Raw genomic sequence first — 22234 nt, forward strand, 5'->3', positions numbered from 1 at the left:
GGCATGTGGTGAATGATACTGATTGAAATTTGCTGATGATATTTAAGTTTTATCAAATTAAAGTTGTTTTTATGATATTAAGTCAACTTAAGCATTATCAACTCAATTATTATATTATATTTTCTGCATCTCTGCTGTTATTATTTAGCTTTATGAGTTCCACTATCCAAAAAAGTGGGACATTTTCTCAGTGCGTACTAAGTAATAAATAAATTCTTAAAAGTACAATTCAAAACTTTACACAGTGGTGAGTGAGCGCTCTGTTCAGTCACAGCCACAGATAGTTCATACAGTGCAGTTTACTGATGTCACAATACATTATTTCTGTGGAATAAAATCCTTCAGGTTGTGAATTTCACCTGATTCCCATTGGAGTGGTGCATAAGTGTGATGTCGCCCTGTGCAGCTTTAAGAGCACCACTACACAGCCATCTCATCCCCTAAGCAGTCCGGCAGACTCTCTGCATTCAGCACGTTTAAGAGTCGAGCCGCACCTTCGGCCCCCGCGCCCTCCCCCTGTCCCCAGCTGTCCCGGTCATCGCTCTCATCTGTGTTCGATTCGTACTCCGATCCGATCCCTGACTCCCTAAACCGGAGCAGCTCAAGGGCCCCCAGGACCTGCTCCCCCAGCAACGAGCTCTCATCGGGGGCTCCGTCGCTGGGAGTCTCCCCCGTGTCCTGGCCCTGCTCCTGGCTGTCCGGCCCCCGTGAGGTGAAGCGGAAGCACTCCAGACGAACTCCGCTGCCGCCGAGGCCCAGAGGGCTGGTGTCGGTGGCCACGGCGCCTGGAGAGCAGGGCCCGGGGAGAGCGGAGACCCAGGCACCATCACTAATCTGGAGCATGGACTGAGCTGCTATGGCGCCCGTGGATGACGAAGAGTTGAGGGCTTCACGGGGCATGCTGGGGGGCTTGGCACGGAAAGTGATCTCCAGAAGACTGTCCTGGGAGCCCACTGAGGACAGAGACAAAATATCAAAAGAAGAATGTGTATAATGAAGCAAAGCACAGAAAGAACTGGCAGTTATCAAATGTAAACAGAGATACAAGACATGAGAAGAGAGGATTGAGCAAAGCAGATGAGATTACATGGAGTCGGTGATGTCTGTGACGGGTTTTGATAATTTATGATGGCAGCATATTGCCATTGGCTAAATGCAGGATGGAGGGGAGCGCAGAGAGCAGAACTGAATCCTCAGAGAGGGCTGCCATGGGATAATTAATTGCGCTCCAGAAATGGATGAGAAGAGGAGCGATAACGACGGGAAGGGGGCACAGAAAGAAAGTGATGAAAGGAGAAGAGATGAAGGCAGAAAAGGATGATTTCACAGCAGAAATGCGTAGAAGAGAAAAAATGGAAATGGCAGAAGATTTTAAGCAACCAAACAAAATAAAGAACAAACTGTAAACCAACAGCATTGGAAAAAGGGGGTTCAAGGGTTATTGATTAAATTATTTTAATCTTTTCATGATTCATTTTAGTGTCAAATTTGAAATTCTTGTACAGTTTATTAATAAATTGAAAAATATGACTTCTTCTGTCTGCAGCTAAATAAATCACAATTATAAAATGAATAAAGCTCATAAATGAAATTGTAAAAACTTGTTTTGTCAAGAATGATTATCCAAAATTAACAACTTCTCTAAATGAGATGCTGCAGCAACTTCATGTCTAAGTGACTCCTACAGGCGCATGCACAGGCAGCACACATACTTTTTGCCCGCACCCCATTTCTGAAATGAATCCAGCACCTTTGCTGTAAATGAAAGAGAAAGCTGGCGAGATATCAGTGGATTTCCACTCACTCGATGTCAACTGTCCGGCAGCTTTGAGCTCCAGTTCCTGTATCTGTTTGACCAGCAGGGAAATGTGTTGCAGCAGGTCGGTGTTCTGCTGCAGAAGCCTCTGCACTCTGGCCTGGGCTTCAGTCCGTGCACACACCTCCACCGACAGCTGCTCCTGTAGCACATGGACCTGAACACACCAACACACACATCATTAAGAACACGCACACACACACACATACGCACAGTTGAGGACGTGTGACAGAATCAGGCAAAAGCCCAAATTTTTTCAAAAATGTATTTTTACAAAGTCGCTTTATTCTTTCTCATTAGACACTAAGCTATTAAAACCCATTCTGTCATGAAGAGGTTAACCTGCAAAACAGTGTCTCTTAAATTTGGAGTAAAAAGTTTCACTCTAAATAAAGTAAGCTGGAAAATCTAAAACTAAAAAAAAAAAAAAAAAGATTCGCTTTAAAATCTTCAAGGGCCTTCAAAGCACGGCTCTGTCATATTTAATCTGATGTGAAACTTTAAAAAGTTTATGCAGAAGATTAGAGGAATGAAAGAAGAGAGAATTTATAACCAGAAATATCTCCCCACATCCTATTTAACACATCACTGATTGAAAATTGAAATAGCGCATCATTCTAATTATAAGTGTCCAGATTAGATGAAGCTGTGAAACCTGAGTCCTTTACTCATTTGCTTGATTTGTGTTTCATTATGTGCTTGGAAAGATTTGTATCAAGCAGATTTTGGGGTGTCAGGCACTCTTCAAACAAACATGCTCTTAAAATCCAGTTTATTCTAAATGTAGTCTTGTCTATGAGTTTCCCAGAGGTTGAATCCCAATGACTTTGGTGACTGCAGGCTTTTCCTTTCTCCTGGTTTCAGGTAGATGCTGGACAGCTGTGGCTCATTAACCTACAGGGAGGGACAAAGAGCTGCAGGGTTGAAGCAGCCCTGCTCTACTTTGTCCAATACTTATGTTTATGATGAAGACATTCCCATCAGCCTCAGTTTGTAGTTTGTGCTAATTAGCAAATAATAGCACAATCACATATTTAACTAAGACGGTAAGCATCATACCTGCTTTACATCAGCATGTTAACTTTGCCATTGTGAGCATGTTAGCATGTTGATGTTAGCATTTAGCTCAGCGCACTGCAGTGCCATGTCTGTATTAAGACAAAGCAGAGCTGCGTGGCTGGAGACTCTTAAGGGTCTTTCAGACGGTGAGCGGTTGTCGCTGACGTCTCCGTCACCGCCTCCATTGTTTGTCATGGTTCGACCGTTTCAACTTGCCGCCACGGCTCGCTGTGTGACCATGGCAACCACAGAAACTACAATGAGGGAAACAATGGGAGCTGATTTCACTGTATCCCAGTTCCTTGAATTGTACAGTTGTTCACGGGCAGAGAACAAACAAGACAAGACAAGAGAGAAACGTTCTCCGAGCAACATCAGCTTCGCACTCCAAGTATTCTTTCTGGAACAATAAACAACATCGACAATATACGTTTTGTGCAGATACATTTGTAGTCTGTTTAGGATATGTGATAAGTCTTGGAGGCTTAATTTTTAATTTTAACAAAAGGCTTTGCACTTGGTTAAAGTCAGCAAACTGCAAACGCTGTATAGACCACTGTTAGCTTTAGGTGTTTCATCAGGAACAAACAAGACAAGAAAGAAAAATGCATGTTACAGACGTGCCATCAGTGCCATCAGTGCCATCAGTACCTGTGCCGAAGCTGCCAGTGCCTGTTGTTCCTGCTGCTGCAGCTGTTTCTGGAGGAGCTGAACCTGGTGCTCCTCAGAGCAGGAAGCCTCTGCTGCTGACTGATCCGACACCGAGGCTCCAAGGACGGGGGTGCTCAGCAGGAGAGACGGGTCGCTGGACAGCTGCAGCAGAGACGACAGTTTATGGGCTCTACTGTTTCTAACGGCACCAAAAAAGTAAAAGACTGTGATCCTGTTCTCACTAAAGTGGTTTGATTGGAGTAGCTAGATTTGTTGAGAGTCACCACGTAGAAACATAAGCATCATCTACAGAGATTCATCACAAGAAATACAAGGAATGTTGCGGAGGAAAACATCCACAGCAATGGGCCCTAAAATATTAAATGAAATGAAATAAACAAACAAGAATCTTGAATTTTTTTACAAATACAATATTTCACAGCAAGAGAACGTAGAGCTGTGGATGAGCTGTACAGTAGACAGAATTCAAAGCCACCAATCCTACATAATGCAGTAAGGAAAGTGAAACGAAAACATCATTATGTGCAGAAACACGTCTGAAGAAGAGGTTTAAATCAGTAGTGTTTAAGTTTTCAAGGGGAGAGAGGGAGAGGGATCGATGCCGTGCCTACCGTGTCAAGTCGTACAGATGAAAAGAAAAGAAAAAGGGAGTTGTATGTCACACAAAGGGAAGATCAATAAAGATGCCGTGGGTGCTCTATTGAGGCTGATGTTGCAGGAGGATTCTGTATTACTGCCTGCTTCTGTGATACATTTCCACTTTTGGTTTTTCCAAGTTTAGTCTTTTGATTTTGACACCAAAAACATGACATTTACTGACATTTTAGATCTTCACATCCTTTTCTGTTGCCATTGCGCAAGCAAACCATTGCCTTATTTAGCAACATTAGCATTTATTTGGAGTCACGCTTCAGGCAACGTGATGGCTCTAAGTCCAGTATTCACTCTCTTTTTAGCCCTGTTTTGTCTCTAAGGACTCCTGATAAAAATATCTGTCTCTTTAGCAGCTAAATGCTCCACTGTGTTCACCAGCTAGTCGCTAACTGTGTTTGGTGCTGATGTGCCTGCAGAAAATAATGCTATGAGAGCTGCGAGAGGGAAACAAAACAGCTCAATTGAGGGTCATAAACCAAAACAATGAGCTGAAAGATGCTAAAACGGTTCATAGAGCTGACAATATGAGCCACTTCCTTCACAAACCTGTAGTTATTTGATCCATTGTTATTATAAAGATAATGATTATAGCAGCTTTACGTTAAGTCGAATGGCCGAGAGTTGCATTTCTGGGAAAACTCACTAATTTAAAGAGGTGGGCACTTGGATTGAGGATCCACAACACAAGCGGTACTGCACCCTCTGGTGTAGCACAAAACATAGAGCAGCATCATTTAATCTAATTGAGAAGATGGTGTTTTAATGGGAATTCAATCAATCAATAAATAGATCTACAGATTGACTGGACGGGCTGCTGTTAGACCACACAGGAATTATCAGTCACACAATTATGTTAGAGTGCTGCCGTGGGAAGAGCAGCCATGAAGGACATGAATTATCAGGAGATCAATACGGTGGACTCTCTTGTCATTAACACTCAACTGTGAAGGACACTTGACCTTCAAATCACACACAGGAGAGGGAGGATTGTGTTTTTTTTAATTTAATATTGAATAAAATATAGTTGTTTTTCTTCTTCTCAGGTAAACATGTAATTCGATGCAATATCCTTCCACTTCGAACCAATTAGTTTTCTCTCTTGAGTAATATCAGAGAGCAGATAGTTGCTTGTTCGACATCTCGGGATTAGCAGAGCAATGTTGGAAAACCTAGCCGCGTTTTCATTAATAAACCATATGCTTGCATCAATATTCAAGAGTTTCTTGGAGCAGTTCTTCTCGGTACACATCCCTCAGTGGTATTTTCTCATCGTCATACAGCTTCTTATGAGGCCAGACTTTTCATCATGACCTTCTGCGCAAACCTCACAGAATTATTTATTAACATAACATTTCTTGACATTTTTGATCAGTTTTTTTTTTTCTTTCTAAAATATTGTAAAACTGTGTGTAACACTGTGCCAAAACATGTCGTGTTTATCCTCAGATGTTTCTTCTGAAGGAATGAATGTATGTAAATGCAACAGGGACAAAGAGACTGATCAAATAACTTTGTTTGTGTCGTGTCTGGCTGGAAAAGTTTACTTCAGTTAAGCAGAAACTTTGGCCATTCAAAGTTTTTTTCAGTCAATAGAAATAAATAATTACTTTTAGTGCCTAGTATGCATAAAACCTACATTTCCCATAATGCAACTTGACATCAGCAGCATCTTTCATGTGACGCACGTCTGGTAAACACCCATGTCTTTCAAAATCCATACCCTCAGTTTGTAAAGCAGACTTTCTGACATAAATGTGCAGTCGCCAATAACCGCGATGACCTCACTGTGACATCATCAGGGTTATTTTCTTATGAAAACGTATGAAAGCTCTTCCTGAACCAGAGAAGACATCATGCAGCTGTTTTCATAGTCTGAGTACTCTTCATGATGAGTAAACTGAACTTGTTGTGTAAAATTGGTGATCGTAAATCCACAAGTTGTTGCTTCTTGAATCTGAATATTTGGCTTTTGGACAGCTGGTTGTGCAAAACAAGTGATTGGAAGACGGTATTTTGAGTTTGGGGATATTTCAAGGGGCATTTTTGCCTGCTGGCTCTTTCCAGACTAACTGGCTACTTGATTAATTGAAGAAATAAATGGCAGACTGTTAATGTTAATGACAATGTGTTAGTTATATTTTAGCTGCTGTGTAATGGTGAGAGAGCGTTGCCATAAGCATCCATGAAACACACTTTGGAGGGTCAGCTTCATCTCTGCAGGGTGCACAGAACCACCTGAGTTTCTAATGGAGGGAGAGAATAACGGGGCTTTCACTGAAATGATTAAGACCAACGTCTGTGCGCTACCTTGCCATCGCTCCCGACAGCCTCGTCCTTTTTGCTCTTCTCCAGGTCTGATGAAGAGGCACACTCAATGCTCTCCTCTGTAGTGGCTTCAAGGTCAGTCTCCTCCGACAATGCAAACCTCTTCTTTGCTGCAGAGAGACCAGATGCGGAGCCTTTTAAATGTGAATTTTCATGCTTTTTTAAAGAAAAATAAAAAATTTTTTTAAGCTTTATAGTTGGCAACCTGTCTAGAGGCAGTGATAGCAGCAGCAGGCAGAGGCCTGACAGAAGAACCACACAAGGTCTTTGATTAATAGTTACACATCTGCAGCTGCGGCACGGCAAACTGCTGAAAAAAATAAGTATTGGTGGCGGATAACGACATCTTTTTCTCTGAGAGGTGTGCTCAGTTGCCACTGTTTGCTTCAGCAGGCGCTCAGGGTTGTTGTTTGTGAGAGAGAGAGAAAGCAAGAGGGAGAGAGGAGGACAAGGCCTGGGGAGTTTGTGTGCTGCTGTGTGAGTGGAAGAAATGAGTTTATGTGTGTGTGTGACAGAAGGAGGAGGGGAAGGAGGGAGAGATGGTGGTCTTGTGTAAGTGTGTGTGTGCGTGTGTGTGTGTGTGTTTAGGTGTGAGTCACCTGGCACTGCCTCCGATTCCTCCGCCTGCCCCTCCTCGTCCTCCTGGTCATCGCTTTTCTGCTGCAGGGTCAGCTGGTGACACACATCGAACGCCTGACCCACCGTCCGCACGATCCTCATAGCCTGAGACTGTAAGGGAGGACACAGAGGAACAGGGTGTGTGTGTGTGTGTGTGTGTGTGTGTGTGTGTTGGGCGGGGGAAGCAGCAGCAGGAGCACAGTGAGGGAGGATGCAAAAATGAAGGGACACAGCGTGGAGGGGGGAGGAAACAGGGAAAAAAGTGGATAGATGAATGTGTTTGTATGTGAATTTGTGCGCAGGTAAAGAGGGAGAAGATGGAAAAATAGACACAATAGTGGCTCAAAGAAAACGATGGGGCAGGATGGGAGATGAAAAATGAAGGCGGAAGGAAACAGTAGGCGACCAAATGAAAGTCAGAAGATATTACGAGCACAGAGCTCCAGCTGCCTGTCCTTGTCGATCCGCTCTGCATACGTTCTGCTGTCATGGTGATGGATTTGTCTATTTTAGAAGCTAGTTCGTTTGATGGCAGAGGGACTGAAGATAAAGTTGGTTGTTATTACAGGAGGCTCAACGGGTGTGTCACAATCATCAGGTTATCAATCAGGGACAGTTTAATTCACAAAAACCAGAATATTAGTGACTGGATCCTAGTGAGGGTTTTCTACAAATGCAGTATGTTCTGTACACAACGTTTCCTTGGCAGGAACATTATCAGCAAACTTCTGATTTAATCCTGTTTGTTCCTATCATGAGTCATGCAGCCCTGATACTAAATGCAAACAAAGGGTTGATAAAAAATGAGAAACAGACTGTACAATATTTAAACTGACAAAAAAAAGGAGCACAGAAAAACCTCAGTGATATTTAAGGAATAGTTTAGTCATTTTGGCAAATGTGCTCAAGTGCTGACGGTTAAATGAGAAGACTGATGCCACTCTCATGTCTGTACATATAGAGCTGCAGCCAGGAGATGGTTAGCTTAGCTTAACATAAAAAGACTGGAAACAGCCTGGCTATGTACACAGGCAGTAAAATCAGCAATCAGCAGATTAATCAACAATGAAAACAACTGTTTTGCAGCTCTAATGTGGTTTGATTGTTCTATCGTCTCTAAATGCTCTTTAAGCTTCTGGACAAATGAGATTCAATATTTTATTGGGCAAATTAAATATTAATTTTTGTTCTGGCTTGAATGTGGGCATCAGTGTTTCTTCAGCTGAAAACACAAGCAGAAAAAAACCTCCGCGGCCTCAGAGGCACCAGCACTCTTCTCCGATCGATTTCAAGGCTTCTTTTCTCCTGCAGCTCTAATCCCCCGTCCAGTGGCAGCATCTTAAATCCACTGGAATTAAACTTTATCCACCATGCTCTTCCTCAATCTCACTTAAAGTGACTTTTTGTGTTTTCTATATTGAATCAGAAGCTGCGATGAAATAAAACTAACTTGTCATCTGCGTCTGGAGGATCAACCTGCCTGGGTGTGCTCGTTCAATATGTTGACGCAACGCAAACTTGCGGGTGGCTCAATCAAGTGAGAGAGCAAAATAATAACGCAGGAATTAAGTCATGAAATTGATTATTTTGCTCCATCGATACAAATTTTAATTTTGCTTTGCCCTCCCGAGGCCAAAAACAAGAAGCTCTGTTGATGTGCCGAGCTGACATCTAAGCCGTGCTGGGCCACAACATGCCGTGATGAAAATAAATCAGATCTCCTCTTATCAGCCGGTTCATCTCCTCCTACTCAGCACATACGCTCGGTCTGCATCGCCCAGATAAGGCTCGGCAGCCCTGGGGAGGTGCCGAGGCACCACTGGCCGCGTCCCTGACAATGTGGTGGGTGTTCTTTCTGCAGTGGTGAGGATATCTTTAAGTGCTGAGTGAAAAAGCCCCTCTTCTTTTCTCTTTTTCCACCAGGATGATTAGTATTCAGCTACTCTAAGTCACTGTCAGTCTGGTATCCATGGTGAAGGGATGGGAATTAACCTCACTGATGCTCAGTCTTTGTCATGGTTGAAAAAATTGTATCTGTTTGATATGCAGCTATGTGGAGGCTGGGGAAGAACATGCCATTTATTTTAACAAGCATTTTAGCAAAACACACAAGGGTTCTGACTCTCAGATTAATTAACTACACATCACTGATGCGCACCGAAGGAAGGACGGAGCTCAAAACAAAATGCAGTGGTCGACTCGCTGGGGTTCGAGAGCTGTTTGTAGTCCGCTGAGGACTTCTGCACTTTTGGAAATGTCAACAAAATCCAGGATAATACCAAAAACTAACAATGTGCTTGTGCGTCTCTTCGTAGTTTCCAACTTCTCCAGTCTGTCCTGTTGCACTTTCACTCCCACTGAAGAATTTTAAAAGGGACAGTTTGACATACAAATGATTTCTTGTTGAGAGTTCGAGGAGAGCCTAGAACAGGGGTCACCAACCTTTTTGAAACTGAGAGCTACTTCATACGCCCGCTGGCTTACTCTCTACAAGCGCAAGAGTTTGGTAGTCATGGGCACAACACTGACCTTTGAACTCGAAGAGGTCAGAGGTCACCTAAAACTATCTAAACTAATTCTTTTATTTTTAAGATATTGTCACTTTAAAATCTATATAAATGCAAGTGTGATTAAAAAAGAATAGCAACAGAAAAAAATTACATTTTATACGCAGCTCGAGTTGTGCCATTTTTAGAACAGAAGGTGGGTTAGCTTAGCTTAGCACAAAGAATGGAAACCGGGGGAAACAGCTAGCCTGCCTGCCCAAAAGGTGACAATATCCTCCAAGCATATCCTCTGAAGCTCCCTAATCAATACATCATGTCTGTGTATCTTTTTTATTTTGTTTAATCTGTGCAAAAATAGTCCGCCCATATTTTCACACTTTTTTTTGTTTTGTTTTTTGACTAGACAAACAAGATAAAATGTGTTAATTAGAGAGCTTTCAGGCTAGCTGTTTCCCCCAGTTTGCAGTCTTTATGCTAAGCTAAGCTAACCAACTGCTGCAGTGTGAGACAGATGTCTCAGCGAGAAAACAAATAAACATACAATATGTCCGAAGTAGAAGCCAGATAATTTAACTAAAACAACTGGGCATTGTAGTTTTTAGAAGACATCGCTCACACAGTGGCTGGTGTTCTTATTCTGTGGGGGATTTAGTGCTTTGGTGAGACTTGGCGCTCTTATTGTGAAGGTGGGATTGACTCAGAATACACTACAGTGCCCATGTTTATGACAGTGAGGTCTTCCAGTGTTAATCTGGATCTGGACAACAATGGAGCTCTGTGGCACAGTGAAATAAGATATCTCAGCCTTAACCACACAGGCGAGTATTAGTAAGTAGCGTCATTGGTCTTTTCACTGGATTTGTTAACGAGAAAAATCTATATTATCACCAGACTTTGAAGCATTTTATCTGGGATTAAACCTACTTTCCTCTTTGACTTGAACACATTGCAGCGGAAAATGTTGCTCTGTCCGTCTCTGGCTATGTAACTGAAGATCTTCAGGTCTTGGGCATCATGTGAGACATAGAAGATCCTGTTAAAAGAAAGAAGACACACGATGTTTTCACAGAGCTGGTTGCAAGGTGCCTGACTTTTGGCTTTTGCGTCCATGTTTTCAATTTAATACGACCAAGAGGACCCACCTGTAGATGGGATCCTGTGTCACCAAGATGGCATTCTCATCCCATGACCACCCTTTTCTCTGTGACGACACAAAGGCACATGGCTTAGCAGTGACAGAGGTCTTTCTGAGAAGACAGAAGATGTAATTCCAATAAAATCACATTTTGCAGGACTGACCTTCTTCTTCTTGCGCAGAATCACTTTGACACTATCGGTGGATACGACAATGTTGACCTTCTTTTTCTTTATATTCTTCAGTTTGAATTCATACTGCGAAGGAAACATAATATTCAAATTAACATTCAAGGTTGGCAGGAGAAGTAATTTAAAAGTTAATTCAAACCAAATTGATTATTATGCTTTGCAGTGTGAGTAGCATTAAATTTCGCAGGGGCGTGCTGAGATAGAGCTCTTTACACAAGATAAACGATATATTAGAAAAGAGAGACGGGATCATACAGACAGGGGGATAGCTTTGACTATCTGCTTCTTAGGGGAAATCCGGGATTGAGTAAACACCGAGAAACTGTCAGTTTCTGTTTCTGGGAGCTGTTAAAGCTTTCAAAGGCAGATTTCCCAGAGAGAGGCAGACATGTGTGGGACACTTTCATCCCTCTCCATGATTAATGCCAGAGCCTGTAGCCTCTGCCTCCACCGCAGGCTCAGACTCCAAATATCAGGGCCCAGAGATCTAAGAACAACTAGAATTTATGTGAAATAACACGGCTCGCTTTGACACACAGTCCAACATCAGATGATTAATTGATCAGATGAAGTTCTGTGAAGCCACCAGTCCTCCTCGGCGAGCGAACCGTCACCCGCTCTGCGTAACAGGCTTGGATATTCGCTGTCATCCTTTCTTTGGTTTGTGTAAAAATAACAACCCACCACTGCCTTTTATTTTCCGGAGGACTTGAGCTGTCTTCTCACTATTATATTGACATTTCAGAACAAAGGAAATCTCACAGGAAGGAAAGAAAAGGCATCACTGTAACTGACATGGCAAGTCATATCTGGTGATTTTAGCCCTGATGGATCTGGAGCAGTCTGTCTATAAGCCTGTGACTTGGGAAAAGCACCTCACTGGAAGACTCAACGGGCGCTTATTGCTCGTCATTCGCTCAGACCCAGTTCATCCGTCTTACTGTCGAGTGGGAGTTTCCATCCATGTGCATTTGGGAGCGTAGATGCTCACTTGAAGGACACGTCTTCCATAATGTGTATGTGTTATCCAGGCTAATGCAGCCCGATGTAAACTGGGGCAAGAGGACCATCCATCTGCGCGCACGCGGCTGTCAGAGGGCGGCCAAGTGGAACACAGGAAGTGTTTCACGCAACATTTTCATGCACATCAGGCTTGAACCTCACTCCAACACCCAAGCACAGCTCCACAGGTTGAGTCAGCTCACCTCCTCTCTTCTCCCTAAGCCACTGTGAGCACTCCTGGGCTTCTGCATATTCAGAGCGAGTCTCCCCAGAAGCAGGGACTCTGCTTAATTACTCTGCCACTACAGAGCTCACTAACAGCCCCGGACTCTGCAAACTTGCTTTTATGTTATCAATTTTAATGTCGCCCACATCTAATATCATCTTGTAGATTGTGTTTTTATTTAAATATTTCGTTGTCTTTAAAGCATTTCCTTTTCTTCTATTTTTATCTCCTTTGATTTATTATTTTTTGCTTTGAAGCTTTGCCAAAAAAAAAAAAGCTCTGCTTTTAGATAGGACCCAGATAAGAGCAAAGATATTTAGCCTTGGCCAGCAAGGTCTTAAGCAGCCTTTGGATTACTGTGTGCCCTGTGTGGGTCCATTTGGAGCTGCTGTTAAACGTGTTTGTCATCCACTCAAACCTGCAGGCGAGCACTTTTAATAATGCATTAGAAGACAAAGTGTAAAAGTCTGAAAGGCAAAAGAATTCAGGGATAACTGAACGTAAAGTAAGATGAAATATCTGCCGGCACAATCAAATGGCCATTATACTGCACTGTACATGAAGGGTGGGGATTAAGTCCTCCCCGAGTGTCGCTGGGGATGTGGACGACCTCCGAGTGACACAATAACTTGGTTGTTAGATTAGATCTAACAGCTGGCAAGCAGCTAAATCCTCGGCTCCCCGTGCTTCTCTGGAACACTGCAGTGATGTGCACTGACAAGGCACCACGGTGTTTCCACCAGCCTTGTCTGGTCTAAGGGGAGACTCGAGGGCAGTTGGTTTTTCTAACGGTGTCACATATAACCCTGCACGCTGTGTCTCCCCTCAGCCATAAAATCTGGCCCATGAATCCTGCAGTGATTTAAAATGCTCCTGGCAGCCCAGTGAATCTGTAGAACCTGTAGTTTTATGCAGACTAGTGATTTAAGTGTCAAGAGGATGCTGAGGGGAGAAAGGATCCTCTGAGCACAAGGTGAGACGACAGAGAGAGGGAGAGAGGGAGAGGGAGAGGATTGATGTGCATGCACCCCCATCCCTTCCAGGGTCATTGTCAGTGTGTTTGCTGCTGCTGTCACAGGGGTCAAGTTCAGCCGTCTGGTCAAGGAAGACACATATTTAAGGGTCTTACTCGGATTCTCCTCATCGCAGCGACTATCTCCATTCGGCTGCCGGGGCGGCCCACCTCCAAACTGCCGATGTACTGCAAAAAACGTAAAAGAGAGGTTCAAAGACCGGCAATTTGAGGGAATGAAGGCCATAAATTGCGTGGGGAGTGCTGGCCTGGCAGATTGTTTTATTTCCATCGCAGTTTTGACAGCTTTTTCATTGCATTGTGGGAAATACATATCATGCTGCAGCTGCAACAATCGGTTTATTAGTCTAGCAACTGAAAAGCTTCTTGAATTTGAGCATTTTTCAGTTTTCCTTGTCTTACATTATAACAGATTGAATATTTTTGGATCTTTATTTTCTGTTTTTTGGGGACATTAATTGACATCACCTTGGAAACTGTGATGGGCATTTTTCACAGTTTTCACTCAATAAATCATTCATGAAAATAGTCATTAATAATCATTAATGGCAGCCCAACACTCAGACAGCCATGTAACTGTTCTGCACAGATTTGTCAGAATTTATAATAATGGAAATAATATCAGTAGCCATCAAGTTATTGGTTAAAGCAACACTTCGAAGATCAAACATCCAATAAAAGTCATGTAAAGTGGTCAAAAATCCAAGAATGATGAGGTCAATAAACACATCACTTCACATAAACTAGAACATACAGAGGGAGGCTCTTCAACAATCCTGCCACCCAGAAACTATCTGTTGCAGAGGGTCCTTACCTTTGCCTCGAAGCAGACCCCATGCTTAAACACCTCCTCGTTGTGCATGGGGATCCTCAAATCGTGCGCGTCATCCACTAAATTGTACTTGGTTACCCCTGGCATCGCTTTAATGATCGCTCACTCCGCTCCGGACTCGTGTTTTTACGGCAGCACCAGAGCACCTGCAGATATGCGCATCTCCTCCGGCGCTGCTCCCTCCGCACTCTCACCGGAGAGACGCGTCACTCCGGAGGTCATCCGGGTTGAGGCGGATCGGTCGGTGGATGGGTTCAGTTAACGAGCTGATCGGTGGTCGGTCGGTGTGCGCGCCCGCTGACCCCCCTCGCTCCGGTGTGAGGCACGACGGAGAAGCAGCAGCCTACGCGCCGCGGACGCCGCCGCCGGGGTCCCGATGACGCACGGGGATCTCAACACATGATTGTTTTTTCCTCGAAGCAACGCGGCGTCAAACCGGCCGCTAATTTAGCAGAGTGGGCGATCAGCAGTCACAAGCTGGGGGGCGCTTGTTAGCCACTAACCTGGGTTCTGCAATCTAACAGATGGAGACGGACTCTGCCTGCACGGACTCTGTCAGCAGCTACAGCTGGTGGTGTTTGGTTGCATGACATCTAGTGGCACCACAAGGAACAAACAAATCCCCATATCACTGTCTCCCAGCAGATTCCTGGAGCCCCCAGGGGTCCCCGAAGGGCTCAGGGTTCCCTTCTGCTACATGGGGTTCATTTAAATTCAGAGACACTCATGCGCCCACAGCAGAAAAAGATGTTTCTCTGACAAAACAACGAATGAAAGAAGCATCAGTTGTCTTACACATAATAACACGTGCTTTTAGCCTGACGGAGCTCAGCCATGTCATGCCTTATCATCCATATTAACCATTATAACAACAAATCAACTTATTTCACATCAAATGATATGAAAACAGCTCCAAGTTACTGCTGAAATATAGATTAGGATGAGATATAATTTGCTGAATGCGCATAGATTTGGGGAACGATGCATTTTAACAACTGGATTTTATATCTCTGGTGCATTTTTACTCGCGCTGCAGTCTTTGAAGCAGATCCAGGTCTGGTGGAGCGCACTTTACTGTATTTCTAGCCTGTCTGGCTTTTGTCATAAGAAAACGCCGGCCTTTCCCTTCTGCATTTCTTTGTCAGCATGTTTACAAAGACATCAGATTGGAGTTATTATTTGCCTTGCAGATTAGACTTTACAGCCACAAACCTTTTGATCACACAGGGGAGGTGGAAACAAGATCTACACACAACACTGACACATAAAAACACTGGAAAGCGGCTGTAATTTGTATAAACAGCCGAAATGTATGAAATGATAATGTGAGAACGAGAGCATTTGCTCATATGATGAACCTACAGAGAATTAGCTCCCTTCAGCCATGCAGAGCTTCATAGTGGGTTTCGGCTCATTGTTTAACTGTCCGCACCGTTTTTCTGGTTGTTTTTCTTCTCTTTTTCCTCTTAATTGCAGCTTGCTGTCACAGTGTAGTTGTCAGCAGCAGCTGTTGTCAGAGAAAGAGCTCTAAACCAGCTGTGTAGTTTTAACTCAGCTCCAAACAGCAGACGGACACAGTTAGAGGATTGCTGCTGAACTAGTCTGACAAAAAAACACTCCTTCCCATTCAGTGTGCTTTCTGTATTCTTATTGTTTCCTACATTGTAGATTACTACTATTCAAGACATCGACACTATGAGGGGACACAGTTTGAATTATGTAGTGAGCAAAAAAGATTATGTTTTATATTTTAGATTCTTCAAATTAACCACCTTTTACTTTGACGTCAGCTTTGCACGCTTCTTCTCAATCAGCCTCATAAGGTGTCACCTGGAGTTAACACCTGTGCCTTGTCTTTCTTGCCTTCTTAATGTGTTTAATGAGTTGTAAGTAACATCATTACTTTAAGACACAAAGATTAGCCAATGGGTGCAACGTATCCTCAAGTGCCGTCACGAAAACCATCAAACGTTATGATGACACTGGCTCTCATGAGGACCGGCCCCCAGGAGAGGAAGACCGAGAGTTACTTCTGCTGCAGAGGATGAGTTCATTAGAGGGAAGGAGAGCGATGAGAGTGCTGCATCACATGACCTGGCCTCCACAATCAGCCGACCGACACCCAAATAAGATGGTTTGGGATGAGTCGGACTGCAGAGTGAAGGAAAAGCAGCCAACAAGTGCTCAGCACCTCTGGGAACTCCTTCAAGACTGTTGGAAAACCATTAGAGGTGACAACCTCATCAAGCTGACTGAGAGAAAGCCAAGAGTGTGCAAAGCTGTCAGCAAAGCAAAAGGTGGCTACTTTAAATATGTAAAATATAAAACATATTCTGGTTCGTTTAACACTTTTTGTTTACTACGTAATTCCATGTGTGTTCCTTCATAGTGCTGCTTTCTTCAATATTAATCTACAATGTAGAAAATAATACAAAATAAAGTTTTGACTTGTACTGGCGATGATATGTCAGAAAAAGAAGAGAAAATCAGTTGTTGCAGGTTTAAGTTGATATGATGACGCAGCAAACAGGAAACCTTCAGGGAACGTTCCTTAAAAATTCCCTGAAGGACCATTAAAGCATTAAAGCAGGTTATAGGCCTGTGCCCCGTGGTCACATTATTAGGTGCACCGCTCACACTCTACAGACTAACAGCAGGGGAGTCTGGAAGGTATCACTGAAAACTTTATTTAAATGTCTTTAAAATCATTTGTGAATTTCATAATTCTTTTTATTTTCATCCAATTAATTCACGAATGAATCACAGATCGTCCGTCTGATGTGTAATAATGATGAGTGAGATATCACTGTGATGATGTTCATAGGTTGTTCTGGTGCTGTTGGAGCATTAATTCAGCTGTTCCTCTCAGTGACGGCTCTAATGAGTGTGGGGTGTTTGAGTCCATTGAGGTGAGGGGGGACAGGGAATGAAGTGATGGGGCAATGCCCCCTGGTGCCCCCTGGTGGTGCCAACTCTGTGCTGATGAGAGTGAACCAAAACTGTAAAATAAAACCAAAACAGAGAAGTTAAAGATGCTAAACGGTCCGAATGTTCCAGCATCATCTTTAATAATCACATACCTGTGTACACTTGCTATGTAACTTTGCTGATCTATAGAGAATGAAGTGCTCGCCATCATCTTTTTATTTATCTATTTATTGGCCTGCTGTCTTTCACCCACAGACTGGAGAAAAACTTCTCCCAAGTTTCTCCCCAAAAATCTGAAGTGAAAGCTGCTCCTCTGTTTTGCTCTCGCCTGTCAAAACAACAACACATTTGTACGACCAACTCAAACCTCAGTCATGACAGCTCTCCTCTCCAGCAGGTGGCAACAGAGTTCTTTGCATTTTACAGGCTGTAAAGCTCATAAGAGCGAAAGACCAAGCAGCAGAGGCACAGTCAAACATCCACTTTACTTCCTTACTTACTTTATATACTCAGTGTGTTCCTTTTAGTTCCTCCTGTCCCTTTCTTTATTGTGCAGCTTGTCTGTTTTTGACCCGTGTGAGGAAGCACTCAGTGTGATTGTGGTGCTCTAAGCCAGAGAGACTCCATTAAAAGAGTGCTCTGTCACTTCACAAAATTACTGCCCTCACTTTTCATTTTTTAGGATATGAGCTGAGTCTAGACGCTGTTTTTGGGGGACAAAGAGTACTCTGAGATCACACTTGAACAGAACACAAATGCTGTATCGGGAGCTCGAGGAGGCCTTCTTCCGTAAATCGTCTGATTTCAAGTAGTTCTCGCTTGGGGCACTGAGTTCTTGCAGCCTGGACGACTCTTTCCTGCACGTGCCTTCTTGTCCAAGCCGCTGCATTGGCTGGTGACACGTGCTATCACGTGTTTACACTTTTGGGTTCATTTATAATGCTGCACTTGTATAGACAAGCCTTGAAGCTTCTTGTGGCCTTGTAAGTTTTGTTGCTAGATGAGTAGGGAAGGATGCTTGTGCGTCAGATGCTGCAGTTTATTTTAAACTCATCCTCAGGTAAACATCTCATATGCTGTTAAGTTGTGCTGTGAGTGGGCAACGAGGGACAAATGACGCTTCAGTGTATCTTCTCAGCCTGCCAGCTGCCACACAGGGAAGGAGGTGTGTGCTTTTTATTGCAGAGTTGTGTGTTGTGCAGATGTTACAGCAGATGCACACACTGAAACACACACCGTTCGTCTGTCCTTTAATCTGTGTTTAATTTGTTTTTGAAATGAACAAAACACAATTTTGGCTGACACGCTTTCAGTCTCGCTCAGCAATTTCTCTCTTGTCACACTAACATCTGTTTACTGAATCAGCTCAGGTTAAAATCTCATTTCATTATTTTGAAATGATTAGGAGTCTGCAGTCACACTAGCAGGTCTTCAGACAGCCCCGCGTTGTGAGGTGACTATTAAACGTGCTTCAACACAACATCCACGCTCACTCATTCACATCATACACTGACGGGAAGTTACCATTCACCATTCGTTTTATCTTATCGTTCGTTGAAATGATCATGAGGTCAGCGGTAGTAGAACAAGTGTTCACGTCACAGAGTAATCTAGGAGGAATGTGTGCTTGCATGTATTTGATTGGCCACCACAGCTTCTTACTGGACGATGCTGCGTTGCGGCAAAATAAAGGTTGCTGAGATATTTCAGTCTGGATGTGAAAAAAGGTGAAGTGAAAATATGAAGTCACGCTTTAGGCAGGCTCCTGTATCTGCATCGCTGTGCTGATCATCACAACTTCTTTTTTTTGCACTGTATCGCAAAATCAAGCGTGAGTTTGGTTTGTATAATTGAACACATTATCAAATGGAAATCAGATGTTGTGTTGATATCTACAAACTGCCAGATGGACATGAGATCAGCTACATTTTAGGCATTTTTTGTTTTTCGTAGGCCAACAAACACAAGCTGTGCTTGCCTTGCTGACCCTCCCACAAACCCAATTACCTTATGAGTGTGGAGGCCTCACAGTCACTGCCACACACTTCCCATTATTCCTCACTTAGTCATGTAGATGAGGTAGAGCGATGTCACACTACTTCCTGTTTCCTCTTTGTGCTCCACACACAGAGTGGATTATTATGTGCATCACTTAACCTCATAACTTTTAGTTGAATTTATGAAAAGCTTAAAGCACCAGTGTGTTGGTGGGATGAGGAAGCTGCTGGTGGAGCCAAGGGTTCACACACAGTGCATATTCAACTTTACAAACATCTCCTTCGGCTAATCGCTGCTCTTCCCAGAATTCTTCAACTTCGGGTGAACTTTGACCTCAAAAAACTTTGCAGATAGTGTGATACTACCTTTGCCTGCAGGATGGGAGCAGTGATGAGAAGTGAGTGGGAGATATTTTCCATCGTAACCTGACAACTGTCACCCTCGTCTGCTGGTCTTGACATGTCTGAGGCTTCCCTCCACTTGCTGAATAAAAACAAACAGCCAAGGCTAGTACAGCCAAGATATAACACTTTAGATGCACCCGAATGTCATTATGATACAGAAGTGAACGTCTGGAAGCACTGAAGGAATGATTGACAGTTTAGGAAAGTTAGTTTCTTGCAGATAGATGAGAATATTGATACCTGTTTCGTATCTGTGTGCTAAATATGAAGCCACAGCCAGGAGCTGCTTAGCTTAGCTGAGCAAAAGTACTGGAAACCAGGGGAAAAGCAAGTCTGGCTTCTTTTAGTCACACTCCTATTGTTAGTGCTATAGTCACTGCTAGTATGTTGGTTGCTGTTTGTGTTGTCTCTCTCTCTCTCTCTCTGTCTCTCTCTCTCTCTGTCTGTCTCTCTCTCTCTCTCTCTCTCTCTCTCTCTCTCTGTCCAACCTCCACCCAACACAGACCCCTACAGAAGCCGCCCACATTGGTCCTGGGTCTGTTCCAGGTTTCTTCCCGTTAAAGGGGAGTTCTTCCTCCACTGTTGCTCAATATAATATCTGATGCTGCTCATGTGGGGATCCTTGAATCCTTAATTTTGAATTCCTGAATCGTTGGGTCTCTCTCTTAATTAAAGAGTTTGGTCCAGACCTGCTCTTTATGTAAAGCGTCTGGCGATAACGCTGTTGTGAATTGGCGCTATATAGATAAAGATTGATTGATTGTTTAAAGCTCAATCAACATTTTTATCTTATTTGTTTAATCTGTAACAAAAACTGAAGTGTAAAAATAACAAGTTTTGGTTTGATACGGTGTTATGTGTTATTTCTTGGCTGTGTGCAGTCCCTTCAAACTGAACAAATGAGATAAGGTTAATTAATTAGTGAGCGTTAGAGGTGCTGGTTGGTGGATTTTTACCTTCGGACAGAGCCAGGATAGCTGTTTCCATACTTCTTGTCTTTGTGCTAAGCTAAGCTCACCGGCTGCTGGAAACGGCCTCACATTTACTGCAGAGTTAGTTTGTTGCTGTGCTTAAGAGGAGCCTTCAGGTATCTGCACTTTACCTGAGTGTCTATTGTTCTGACAACTTTTTACTTTTACTCCCTACAGTTACGACACAAATATCTTCTCCTTACATTCTCAGAACAGGCTTGTTACTTTAGTTTTAATGCATTTGAAGGATTTGTCGACTACTTCCTAACATCAAAACCCATTTTAACCCAAAATGGATTGGACAGTAACAAACAGAAAGGGCGATCCCTTGGCGTATCCATCAGTGCGTATCACGAATGACAAAACACTTTTTTACTTTGAGTATGTTTCAGAGCCTGTGCTTGTTCACTTTTACTATGTCAGGGAGATGAATCAGTCATTTTACAAGTCTTTTTTTAACACCTTAACCTTTGCCGCCTTCATTTTACTGTACCGACATGAGAGTGGAACCGATGGCAACAGACTTTCAAGCTTCCCCCCTTAGTGAGCCTCAGTTTGACTCTCTGCACATAGCGTCTTTGCCACCGTTCTCAACTCCTCAGGACTTGAAGCTCACACAGTTAGTATTCCATTAATGTCTGCAGTGATGCAACATGAAATTATGACTGTAAAGCTTTTAAGGGTTCATAATTTTCACAATATCTTCTCAAGTCAAATCCCACGAGGGGAATGCATCCTATTAATGCAGAATAAGCAAAGAAATAGTAAACAAAACAGACAAATGCATGGTGGGAAGTGCTTTCTTTGCATCAGGTTAGAGTTACTCACGCAAGATTTACTTTCCTTATGGAACGCATGTTGAAATGTTGAACTTTTCAGAATAATGTGGGAAAGGGGTCCGTAGAAAAGTTCATTCTTGTGCCTTGGTATTGATTGTTTTCCGGACAAGCCGACCACAAACCTCATGCAAATGGCTCGTTTCCCCGGAAAGTGGAGCTTAAATATGAGGAACACATGGTAGGGTAACAGGAAAGACCACAGAGGGCATCTCTGATGGGACACGATCTCAGAAAGAGACACTGCAACACTCAGTCTGTATGTGTCTTAAAAACTTTTGTATGCCTTTCTAATCCAGCCTACACTAGGCGGAGGAGAGGGCAACACTCTGGACATACAGACAACTGCGTCAAACACTCCTACATTCAAACATTTGGGGCAATTTAAAGTCTCCATTCCTTCTGATCTGCATGTCTTTAAACTGTAGGATGAGATCAGAGGGCCCAGCGGAAAAAAACTGCACCAATCCAGGAACGCCGCTGAGAAAAGTCAAACTACATCTCGTCAGGCTCAAAGTGATGTTTCCTGGAAGTGTAAGCTAAAAGCAAACATATGGTTTTACCTCACTGAGGTGACTCATCATTATTTGCTGTATATGGCTCGACTCCCTGCTGTCTTCACCAGGACATAATGAAATAATGCCGACCAGATGCAGAAATAACAAGCCCCGTGAGGTGCACTCTCATATATCACACCAGTGTTTTCTTATCGAGTGTTAACAGTTTGGGCTATTTTCAAAAACTAAAAGGAGTTTATTTGTGGTAACAGCCTATTTTTTTCATTTTGCAAATGAAATGAAATGAGTTTAAGCTCTTGTGGTATAATTAAGTATTTTGGAGTGAGCATCTTTAGAGGGGCCACTCATCTGCGCTGGGTTTGTTCCCTTGGTAACCTGGTAACCATGACTGCAGCTCTTTGTTTTTTTTTTTACACCACTCGCCCGAGTATTAATCACCACTCACATAGCAAATATGTTTTTAAATGAGCATGCTGACTCATTTCTGCCAGTGAAGTGGGCGCCCAGAT

At 43.2% G+C, this 22234-nt stretch overlaps 1 protein-coding gene across 1 annotated transcript; it reads right to left on the reverse strand.

The window, feature by feature from the left end:
- Nucleotides 1-420: 420 nt before the first annotated feature.
- On the reverse strand, nucleotides 421-14157 carry LOC139214749 (carboxyl-terminal PDZ ligand of neuronal nitric oxide synthase protein-like). Its single transcript, XM_070845670.1, has 10 exons — nucleotides 14053-14157; nucleotides 13335-13406; nucleotides 10951-11043; nucleotides 10794-10852; nucleotides 10576-10684; nucleotides 7126-7255; nucleotides 6509-6636; nucleotides 3527-3688; nucleotides 1805-1973; nucleotides 421-953 (listed from the first exon to the last, which is right to left on the reverse strand). The coding sequence occupies exons 1-10, from the start codon at nucleotides 14155-14157 to the stop codon at nucleotides 421-423; spliced, it is 1560 nt and encodes a 519-aa protein (XP_070701771.1).
- Between the last annotated feature and the right edge of the window lie 8077 nt (nucleotides 14158-22234).

This window comes from Pempheris klunzingeri, chromosome 15 (assembly GCF_042242105.1).
Source record: "Pempheris klunzingeri isolate RE-2024b chromosome 15, fPemKlu1.hap1, whole genome shotgun sequence".
Taxonomy (NCBI): domain Eukaryota; kingdom Metazoa; phylum Chordata; class Actinopteri; order Acropomatiformes; family Pempheridae; genus Pempheris; species Pempheris klunzingeri.